Source organism: Rhamphochromis sp. 'chilingali', assembly GCF_963969265.1.
Source record: "Rhamphochromis sp. 'chilingali' genome assembly, chromosome: 2".
Lineage (NCBI taxonomy): Eukaryota > Metazoa > Chordata > Actinopteri > Cichliformes > Cichlidae > Rhamphochromis > Rhamphochromis sp. 'chilingali'.
In genome coordinates, this window is record NC_137930.1 from 42,946,332 (window position 1) to 42,958,396 (window position 12,065).

Sequence of the window (12,065 nt, forward strand, 5' to 3'; positions counted from 1 at the left end):
GGGTCTTCAAATTCCAGACAGATAAGCAGCTGGCTAAACATTCAGATATAATGGTGGATCAGAAGGCTCATAAGACTGCAGCTTGTGATTTGATTTGGGTTGAAACTTAAGAATTTGGGGGTATTCCAAATTCTTAAGTTTCAACCCATTCACTGCATACATTGTATCAGTACCACTGTTGCTAGCTAGCTCCAGAGGATTATGTTACTACCACCACCATCCTTAAAATGGTCAGTGTTCTTAGGTTTTAAAGTCTCCTCTTTAAACCTCCGAACATATATCTTGTTAGTGTAGGCAAATAGCTCAGTCTTTGTGCTGATGTGGCCCACAAGTTCTCTACAAGAACTGGTTCTCGAGATGACCAAGGACCCAATGGTCACTAACAGAGTTCCACTTTTCCTCTATGGAGAGAGAAACTTGCAGAAGGATGATAATTTCTACAGCACTCCACCCAAAGGTCTGTATTGTAGAGTGGCCAAATGGAAGCCACTTCTCAGTAAAAGGCACATGACAGCCCACCTGGAGTTTACCAAAAGGCACCTGAAGGCAAAAAGCTTTTTCTTCCAACAGGACAATGACCCTAAGCACATGGCCAGTATAAAAAAAAAAAAAAAAGAGTGGTTTTAGGACAATTCCTTTGTCCTTAAATGTTCTTGAGTGGCCCAGCCGGAGCCCAGACTTGAACCCAATTGAGCATCCTTCAAGACTGCTCAAAGAAGTTCTACCATTAATTGATATTTTCACCTATCGTTATTAATTGGCTGTGAACTACAGGCCTTTAAGGTTGAAGTAAAAAGCATTTCTTAAAAAGCCATCACTTGACCCAGATTTGTTAGCTAATCATTGGCAAATCTTCAACCTTTCTTTTATCTTTAAAAACAATGTTGACAGAGTAGTTATGAAACAGCTCATTATCTGCAGAGTAATGGTTTATTTTCAAGAGTTTCAGTTAAATTTCAGATCACATCACAGTACAGAAACAGTGTTAGTGAAGGTTAAAATAATGTCCTTATGGCCTCTGACAGTGATCTCATCTCGGTACTTGTCCTGTGAGACCTCAGTTCAGTGTTCGGTAATGTTGACCACAATATTTTGTTACAGAGATTACAGCATGGCATAGAAATAAAAGGCATTACACTGCAGTGTTTTAATCATATCCATCTAACAGACTCAAATTTGTTCTTGTAAATGGAGTTAATTACGGAGTTCTGCAGGGTTCCGTATTAGGAACAATTCTGTTTACATTATACACGCTTCCCCTAGGCAGTACCTTTCGAAGGCATAACATACATTTTTTCAGATTATTATCAAGCTGTCCTAAAAACTAATTAAAAAACCCTCAGTTGATCCAAACAGCAAGGATACTGAGAGGGATTAGAAAGGGCATTTTTCTCCCATACAGGCTAATCCCCACTGGCTCTCTGTTAAATCCAGATTTGAAATTAAAACCCTTCTCATTACATACCATTTTCAATAATCAGCCCCCATATTATGTTTAAAAGCCTTGTAGTACCGTATTCCCCAAAAGAGCACTTTGCTTTTCAGACTGCTGGTCTGCGGTTCCTAGGGTATTTGAAAGTAGAAGGGGAGTCCGAGCCTTCAGCTTTCAGGCCCCTCTTCTGTGGAACCAGCTCCCAGTTTGGATTTGGGGGACAAGTTTAAGATTAGGCGTAAAGCTGTCCTTGCTGATAAAGCATATAGTTAGGGCTGGATCTGGTGACAATGAATCCACCTTTAGTTATGCTGCAAATGTCTTTGCTGCTGGGGGCTTCCCATGATGCACTGATTATTTCTTCACTTAACTTTTTTACTCACTCGGCATTTAATCGTTAGCTAATAATAAATGATTAAACAAATGTGTCTTTTATCCTGTCTTCCTCCCATTAGTCCCAGTAGATGGCTGCCTCTCAGCGAGTCCGGTTCTGACAGAGGATTCATCCTGTTAAAAGGAAGCTTACCCTTCCCACTGTTGCCAAGTGGTCACTGAAAGGGGGTCGTTGGATTGTTGGCGCTTCTCTCCATTATTATAGGGTCTTTACTTAACAACATAAAGCATTTTGAGGTGACTATTGTTTAATGGCTCAATAGAAATAAAATTAAAACTGAATTGAAAATCACTGGAAATAACTGAAAATGGCTGGCACTGACGCGTCCCATCAACCCTGAACTTGAGAGGTTCTGAGAGTAATAATGGGAGAAACTACACTTTAATTTAGTTTCTTTTTGAATGAGGCTGAAACATGTTAAAATGTGGAACAAATTAAGCACTTTGAATACTTTCCAGATTCATTGTATTCTAGTTGACGGGCTCTTTATTTAGTTTTGTGTTTCTTAGCAGAGTTGCTGAATGGTACCAAATTTGTATGTAATTTTAATAGTTAACAATGACAAGGCTGGCTGGCTAACTAAACACCTCTCCAACCAAGTGACAAACTGATGAAGATAAAAATGGTGACGTCAGACTAAATTTTTGTATTAACTATAAACATATCAATGTGTCATTTATTATTTTTATTTTTGAAAAGTAAAGAATAATACAGATAAAAACAAATCTACTCTTTCAAAATGTTTGAGAGGTGTCCAATGTCTGGACTGGTATTGTACTGTAAAGCACATGAATTTGTTTTATTAATCAATTTTGCTATTTAATAACAGTCTTAAAAGAGAACCTCCTGATATTAGGAGACATACAAAGAACCTCATAAGTAGTGAGGAACTTGACAGCAGCTCTTAGCTGATGCTAAAACATTCATTGCAGTTAAGACCCTGAGCAGACCTTTCCATCCTAGATGAACAAGCTTGGTACGGACGTTTCCTCGTGATTCCTACACAGTTTCTTGCTTTTTCTTCAATCTTAATAATGTCCTGCGAGTTTCTTTCTGCAGTTAGTTTCATTCGTCACCCTGAAGTTTTTCATCTTGTTCTGTCTCACATATCCAATGTCTTCTGAGCAATTTGGAGAATCTCCCATGACCAATTGGCGGCAGAAATTCATGGGACTCATAGGCTTGGCCCCCACCAAAAACCCAACAACTCCCTGTTCCTCTTCCCCTCTGCTGTTCTCCATCCCAGCATGCATCTTGTTTGAAACTGACAGCAGATGGACATCAGAGTGTGCATTAGCCACTGTGTGGCGCCGCACACCACCAACTTTCTCCAGATATGCCTCTCCTTCTTGTTCTACCAGTGGAGAAAGAGATGAGGAGTCTAAGGAGCTATGATGCTGTGTGATCATAATCTCAGGCTGGGACTGGTCACCTAGCAGTGCTTCAGATGAACGTAGATGACAGGGCTCTGGTTGAGGAGAAATAAAAACAGAAAACTGATTTCAATCGACAAGTCATTTTTGTTTCATGTCGTTACTTCCAGAGTCTTTTTTCTGTAAGTGGATTGCACATTCAGATTAGATCAGACTTCTTCTTACATGAACCTTAAGTTACAAAACATAATGCTGATTTCCATCAAAACCTTTTTTTCAACTATCAGCTATGTTACATATTAAAAACCGTTACAACATTGTCAAAATACAGCTTTTACTGTGACTCGGATTAAAAGCGTGTTGGAAAAATGTTTTACTCCAACAGCATATCATTCAGGTGTCACCAAACAGCAGTTAATTCAGATTCTTTCATTTAACTTTAATAACTGCAGCTTCAAACTGTTTAGCAAAATATAAATAACACTAACACATGGATGCAGGGTTAAGTCACCCCATAATACCAGGCCATGCCCAGAAAAGTACAGTGTACTTAAGTAAATACTGTTTTTCTGAAAAATCACCAGGTAACGACTCAAAATTAGTTGTGCCGTACGCAAAAAGGTCTCAGTCTAAGTCTAAACTGTGATTACACCACTAAAAACCTTCATTTTGTTTGTGGACTTAATGGTGTTTTTCAGCTCACTGCCGTGCTGTATAACCCAAGTGTGCTTTTGTTTCAGACTCAAATTCATGGCTCCTTCGATTACAGCAAGTCCTCAATGTCCTGAAACAGGAAAGCTGCCCCAGACCGACACACTACCACCATGTTTAACTGTTGCTATGATGTTATTTTTTTGAATTGCTACGTTAGTTTTGTCAGCCCTTTATATCTAACCCTATATTTGTCTCCTCAGTCCAAAGAATATTTTCCCCAAAGTCTTGGTCCTGCAATGAGCCCTGAAATTCTTTAGATGTCATTCTAGGTTCTCTTGTGACTCCAGTTGTCAATGTGCTCTTAGAGTAATTTTGGCAAGCTTGCTGCTCTTGGGAAGGTTCACCACTGATCCAAGTTTTCTTCATTTATAGATAATTGTTCTCACCATGGTTTGCTGAAGCTCCAATGCCTACAACAATACAGAGAAACCCCCAGTGGTGACAATCATGATGTAAACTTCCTGTTCACTTGCTACTGCTATGTTTCCAAACATGTCTGCACATGTGTACAATGACATTCAGACTTTACTGATTTCAGATCAGTGAACAGCCGGGGGCAGCTGGTCTAGCATACTTGCTTCTTGTTAGTGTTCCACATAGTGAAAACATACTGCAAACAACCAGAAGAGGATGCTGGCCTTTTAGCTTGACAAATTCCAGCCTTTAGCTGCGTCCCAATTTATCCTGCAATGGATGCAGCCCCTAAATGGGAAGTGGGACAGAGCTGTTGTTAACAGGACACAAATCGTCAATGAAATGACAGAAATGATCAACACCGATCACAGCCAGTGCAAAACATGGCTATAACCTCTGGGTCAGACTCTAGTGGTGCAGCCCAGAACCCTAGTGGTTATAGTCAACTTAAACTGCCCTCAAGAAACAATAGCCAACTGTGACCACAAGATGGCAGACATGTACAGGGTGCAAGTAGAAAGGCACCATGAGATCCTTTCCTGAATAGAAAGCTGTTCAGAGGTGTAAGGTTGTTTTGATAGGTTTTAATATTTGTCCATTTTTCCATACATATCTGACAGAAATGAAGGAAAAGCAGAATATGTTCACTTTAATGACTGTTTTTAATAATTCTGTGAAGAATTATGACTCATAGAAAATATCTTTGGTTATTTATTTACAGTTCGTCACTTTATTGTAACTAACGTGTTCCTGTCAGAATGCTGTAGGAAAGACGAGCACTGATCTAACTGTTCAGTAGCAGACAGCAAGATTTGTGATCTGATCCATCCTGAAATTAAACCCAGCTATTTGATCCAATAATCTTTATTCAGTCGTGCAGAGATTGTGTATGTGTGTAAAACTTTTTCAGAGTCTCCTCCAACAGGAGCACATTATGTTTTGAAACGTGAAGTAACTGGTTATTGCTGGAATGAAACTACAATGCAGCAGGAGCAGATTAAGCGGCCAACCTCTGAGAGGATTTAAACAGCACATTGCCTTTGACCTCTGAAACAAGCTGACTAAGTTCAGCAGGCACTTTTGTTGCAAACTTACTAATTATTTCTTAAAAACATAAACATTACTTTCTTAATGTAATCCATCTGTCATAGTAAAGACATCTATACCATTAGATTTGTATTGAAAATCAACTGCAGATGGATGCAGAGGTCAATGTAAAACAATGCACCTTTTTTATGTTTGAGCAACCTGAAATCAGAAATCATTGGTTAGCTATTGAAAAGTTAAAAGGACGATAAAAGATTTAAAAAAGTCATGCAATCACTATCAGTACTGGTATGGACTGGTTAATGTGTTAGGAACACAGATAAGCTACATTTTTTGATGGAAATGAAAATGATCAAGTGACAGAAGGGTAAATTCAAAGACAACCCAAAAACTCAAAGTGAAAGATTGATGCAGCAGACTAGTCCATTATGCTGAAATGTCTTTACAACAACTCAGAATGGTACTCAGAAGTTTGCATGGCCCCCGTGTGCTTGTCTAACAATAGACAGATGCCATCCTGGGGAGTTTCATCTCAGATCTGGACCAGGGCATCACTGAGCACCTGGACAGTCTGAGGTGCAACCTAGCAGCACTAGATGAACTGAAACATTATGTCCCAGAGGTGTTCTGTTGGCTTTAAGCCAGGCGAGCAAGTGGACTAGTCATGTTATCAATTTTCTTCATCTTCCAGGAACTGCCTACATACTCTAACCACATGAGGCCTGGCAATGTTGTGCACCAAGAGGAACCCCGGGACCATCACACCAGTGTAGCATCTGACAATGGATCTATGGATTTCATTCTGATACCTAATGACAGTCAGGGTGTTATAACCTGTAGAGCCTGTAGAAGTATATGCATCCTTCGCCAGACCATCACTAACCCACCACCAAATTGGTTGTGCTGAACAATGTTACATGCAGCATAACACTTTCCATGGTTCTCTGGAACCCTTGACATCTGTGAAAAGCACAAGATTTCTGCCATCAACCTGCCAATTCTGGTATTTTATGATAAATGAAAACCAGGATCCATTGTTCCAGGCAGTGAGCACAGGGCCCATTAGAGGCCACGCTGTCATGAAACCTGAAGCCAGGTTATTTTGTTCGGTTCTGGCAGTGCTCAGCCTGTTCCTCCTTGCACAAAGGAGCAGATACCAGTCCTGTTGATGGGTTAAGGACCTTCTACGGCCCTATCCAGAGTTACTACCCGTCTCCTGAAATTTCCTCCATGCTCTCGAGACTGTGCTGGGAGTACAACTAACCTTCTGGTATTTTATCTTTAATACAATGTCATATCCAGATAATGTGGAAAAAAGTAGAACCACAATGAGTGAAAAATATAGCTCAAAAGCACTTTACGTTAGTCCTCAATTCAGAAGGTTAAACCAATAACCTCTGCGCTTAGGTGACCCAAGGTGATGTAAGCCTTAAAATCTGTAACTTGTAACTTTAACTGTAACAAATCAATGTAATGTAAAAGCAGTATCAGTGATCAGTGGACTGACCTAATTGGTGGCTGTTTCTATTGTGCAGGACATTGCAGATATATGGAGACACAACAATTTCCACGAGACTCTCCAAACGGTGATACTCCGAACTTGGAACACCCGACTCATGGATACCCTGGCAGAAAAAGACAAAGACGTTCATACAATTTTTGATGTTAAGTGAGTACCTTTGGGCCTCTGTATGATATTTTAAAAACTGAAGACATCACTTCAAAATACTAAGTAAGGATGGATACCAGGACCAGAGTGGTCAGTAGTAATGAGAAGCATCTAGGCAAACTGTACTGCTACTGGAATTCATGCAGTATTAATGCAATCTAATATATCTGATACTTTCTAATTTCTAACTAACCCCCAATAAAATGTGCCAATTTAAAGGGATTACATTTGACATCGCTGTGCGTTAATATTTTGTTTTTTTGCGGTCAAAGCCGACAGGTCAGAATGTTCAAAAGACTGGGCTCATTTTACAACTAATGAAAAATTCAACTAAATTCAACTATAACATTCTTCACAGCACAATATGTTTACTTTAGCAAGCAGTCAATGCTTTATATCAGCATCTTCAGGGCAACCTCCTGGTCCCACACTAAATGAACCTTTAGTAAGTATTTCTTTAAATGTAGACAAGCAGCAGGCATAGTTCTGTCAGATCAAACGTACAACCACATTCTTAAATTGCTTAATTATTGTGAAAAAATTCCCCACCATTTATTACAGTGGAGTCAAGTTGATTTGGGTTGATTTAGGTCCTGAATGCTTGGTAACAAATCATCACAACAGCAACAACTACCATGTAGCTAGCCTAAGTTTACACTAAGTCTGAATTTAGTGTAAACTGTCATGACAATGAAAAACAATTTAGTATTGTAGTAATATCGATGGCAGAAGTACGATTATTTTGGCCCCGTAATGTGTCAGAATTATAACGTCTGTTATATCTTTATTTTATATAAAATATAGAGAATGGTATCAACTAGTGTATTGATAAGTAATATCTGTATCCAAAAATCAAAAACCTATTGAAGGTCTTCGTGTTAAAACTGTTTAGATCTAGGGGTATTAGTGATGATTAGTACTTTTAAATAGCCTGTTCTTTTATTTTTGCATTTTTATCTTTAATTTCACCAACAACAACACCAGTACGTAGCTCACATAAGAGTCAAATATGTTAGCAATAAACCCAAAATGAAAACTTTTATGGACTCACAGGTACTTTCTGTTTAATAATGGCCACACCTCTGACCTAACTGCATTCTTATGTTATGCTCATAGCTTTTCTTTATCTTTTGGGACATTAACATTTGATGCAAGCTCAGTTTTAGCTGCATTTCCAAATAATATGATTAAGCTAACATGGACAAACTGTTTCATATGTATCTGATTGTATTTTCTGGGTTTCTGGGTTACAGTGATGTTGGCCATGAAGAAATATCGTGCTAATTAAGAAATAAAGGCTGTAACTGACTTGTAATTAACTTAAATAGAGCGAGTGATTGTGTGTGACTGTGTGTTTACCTGTAACACCAGTAGCATCTGTGTGACTGATGGAGGAATAGAGGTTGCATTTCCCAGAGTGTCCTCCAGGTGAAGTTTTAACAGCACCAGGTCTCTGAAGGCCAAGAGAGCCATCTGTCTCACAGTCAGCTCCTGACCCTGGAATGCACAAAGTCATATTTAAAATACATAAACACAGACTATTATTAAAGACAACATTTCAGTATTGGTTAATTTGCTGGACACTTGCCTTAACCATAATCACTGCTACCTGCGCCCTACTTTCACTTTCAGCCGAGTCTTCCCATTAAAATTTCATAATTTACATTACGGTGACCTCATGTGGGCTTTTCATCCCAATATGATTTCAAATCTAGATAATGTGAAAAAATACAACCAAAAAGAATGAAAAATATCGCTCAGAAGCACTTTACTTCAGTCCTCAGATCAGAGGGTTAATCTAATAACCTCTGCACTCAAATGACCCCAGGTGATGTAAGGCTTTAAATCTGTAACTTTAGATCTTCTAAAACCACGCACAGACACAGACTAAGCCCATGACACAGCTGTTTTGGACACAATATTGTGTGTCCAAAACATTCTTTGGACAAACAATATTTTTTTTTCCAAAACATTTTTTGGACAATTGAGCTGTGAAAATAACAGAAAAAACTTCTGACTGTTCTGATACCATTGTGGTAATCTCACAAATTCAAAAATGTAGCAAGAAAAGAAAAAGATTTACTTTTATGAACATCACAGTTTTCATTTGTTCACCCCTGCGCCCTGAGCCTGGTTCTGCTGTTAAATGGGAGTTCCTTTTCTTCTTCCATATCTCAGTGATTACTCATCTGATCATCAGGCTTCTCTCTCTCTCTCTCTAACATTTTTTGAGTCTATATCGTACATTATATGGCATCTTGTTGTTAACTGGTACTATACGAATGTCTTCTTTCAGCCTCTCCTTTTAGGGGCCTACATCTCCAGTCACACCAACCCTCTGCATGTCCTCAGTCCCTACATTAATGAATTTCCCCTTTGGTCTTCATTTTTTCTTCCTGTCTCAATACCCTTAGCTGCTCCTTCTTCAATATCCTTTGCTTAATTTATCCACAAGCCCTTATCTCTACATGTTCACACAATCTCATCCTTGCCTCTCTTATTTTGTCTACAAACACTGAGCATGATCTGCCACTCCTGACTCATCTAGCTCCTCCCCATGTTTTTTGTAAGACTAACCATCTTTAAACTCTATAATAGTTGGTCTCACTACCATCCTTCCTCGCCGCTTCCCTTTTGTCACAAATTGCCCACTTCACCTGCCTGCAACCTCTTCTTGACTTCTCTCTTTTACACTGTTCCTTCAAATGGTTATCCCCATCTGCCTTCACTACCTGTACTTCATGCATCTTAAACATTACACCTCCCTAACTCCAATTCACACAGATTGTACCCGTCTTTCTTCTACTAGATTTTATTCCTCTTCTTTAAAGTGCATACCTCATCTCTCTCTTTCACCTGCTTTCTACTGTCACCACAGATCACAACATTATACAGTGAGTTTTGCAGACAATCATTTTTCTGGATTGGCAGATTTAAAGTAACATAACATAAGTAACATAATATAAAAAGGTCTTGGTTTAATTGAATGCCGTATTATTAAAGTTCGGGAAGAACTGAACTATACATTTTTGTAATGTGGACGATGAACACTTTACCTGGACAGGGTAGAAGATGGCCTGCAGTGTAGGGAGGGTCTCTGTGAAGAACTGGTCCCACATACAGGCAAGGACATTAAGCTGGTTGTCATCTGTGGGGACACGAGTTAGAAATACAACCAATATTACAGTGATATGCTGAGCTTTTCCCACCATCTGAGGACTTACTCGTACTGTTTTTCTGTCTGTATAAACAAACAGGTTAACAGAAGATAGACACAAGCATGATGTTCTGCTGAAACCTGTTACTTTATAACAGATCAATATCCTTTATTTGGCTGCAACATAGTGGCAACAATCATATATGCAGTGATTCCATGGTCCATCAGAAAATATCAGACACGGCCACTACAGCAACCTTTGGAAAATGTGGGGTGCCATCAGTGTCACAGTCTAACACATTTTTATTTTTTCACATTTTAAATCAGTCAAAATTATTAGAGAAACAATTATTAGTTCAATCCTTTCAACCAGTTTTTACACACAATAGTCACAATTTACTAAACCAGCTAAAAAAACCAACATAATAGAATTCAATAACTTCTACAGTGGGAGTGCAAAAATATCAATACAGTTCCCTTTAATCCAAATTCCACTAACTTACTCTGTTCAGTCTTAATGGAATGACAATTAAGAGCAGATTCAGATATTTTCTCCAGCTGATTGAAAACATAATATAATGTTAGAGTGCTATAAACTTCAACATTTCTTGGTGGGATTAACTGGATAGAGACGCATACATAGCAACATAAGAAATTCTAGTCTTTCGGAGGAATTGGCCCACTCTTCTTTCCTGAATTGTTTAAATTCAGCCAGACTTTAAACAGGCTGCTCATTTTTGAGAGAACGGCCTGTGTAAGCTCATGTAAAGGCATCTTAGCTTTAGTCTAAAATGTAATTAGGCCAAGTCAAAACCTTTATTTATTTTTTTGAGTCATTCAGAGGTTGCTGGTGTGCTTTAGATCATTGTTCTGCTGCACAACCCAAGTGTACCAGAGCTTTGTGTACTTGAGCTCCGTACCCCCATCCTTGCTTTTTAAAGAGTTAGAACAGAACTTTATTAATCCCTTGGCGAGGTGGCCTGGAGGACTGAGAACCTTCACAGACATATTGTATCCCTATTTCTGTAAAACAGTTTTTGAATTTTGTTCTTGAAAAGCACTATGTAAATAAACCTTACTTCTTTGCAAATGACTTCATGCAGAATTCTCAGTGGCTTAAATACCACACCACCTAATCAAATTTCCCTTCTGTCATTTTAAATCCTACAGTTACAAGAATGTATTCATTTTCTATTTTATGGGCAATATGAGACAGTGCTGATCCAGGCCTGTTCTCTTCTACATTGTTCTGAGCTGATAGTAAACATAGGGCGAACTAAACATAAGAGATTCCAGCTTCTTTATATTAACACCCTACTAACCAGTGTCACTGTTTTGAAGAAGGATCTGTTCCAGGACTCCAGATAGACCTCGACTCAGCAGCTGATTCTAAAACATCAACACAGACAGACAAAGATTTGAACTGTGTATCCAGGACAATCAAGCCAATAAGTAGGTCATCATCTACAAGCTGATGTCTTTAAATTTCACGCCACATTTCATGCAACTGCCATTTCAAATTGGGACAACATAAAAAAGAAAATAATCACACATTTAATCTTACCACATGTCAGATTAGAACAGAAGACAGGATTATAAAGAGATTCCCAAAGATTCAGACTGAAAGTTAACCAGTCCAAATACTGTGTGATCCTGTGTTCAGCGCTGTCTGAAAATCACTGTCAGTGTCCTAACCTGCTAAATTAACGCACTAATACCCAAACAAAAATCCATTCATACATTACAAAAGAACTAATCATATTATAAATATTGTGGTTGGTACTTTTCTACTCAATTTGAGCACGCAAAGCATTTTAATACTATGAGGTTCATTTATAAGAGTACTTTTTTCTAACCTAAGCACT

General features: G+C 38.6%; 1 protein-coding gene across 5 annotated transcripts in view; it reads right to left on the reverse strand.

The window, feature by feature from the left end:
* Positions 1-921: 921 nt before the first annotated feature.
* The window catches only part of LOC308391505 (proline-rich protein 5-like), a 42,846-nt gene continuing 31,702 nt past the window's right edge, over positions 922-12,065 (reverse strand). For all 5 annotated transcript variants that reach the window (XM_080874108.1, XM_080874110.1, XM_080874109.1 and 2 more), the window contains 5 exons: positions 11,523-11,589; positions 10,100-10,191; positions 8,403-8,540; positions 6,882-6,999; positions 922-3,294 (listed from right to left, as the gene is read on the reverse strand). In XM_080874108.1, coding sequence (XP_080730234.1) covers positions 2,855-3,294; positions 6,882-6,999; positions 8,403-8,540; positions 10,100-10,191; positions 11,523-11,589 — 855 coding nt within the window. In that variant the 3' untranslated portion in view covers positions 922-2,854. The remainder of the gene's footprint in view (positions 3,295-6,881; positions 7,000-8,402; positions 8,541-10,099; positions 10,192-11,522; positions 11,590-12,065) is intronic.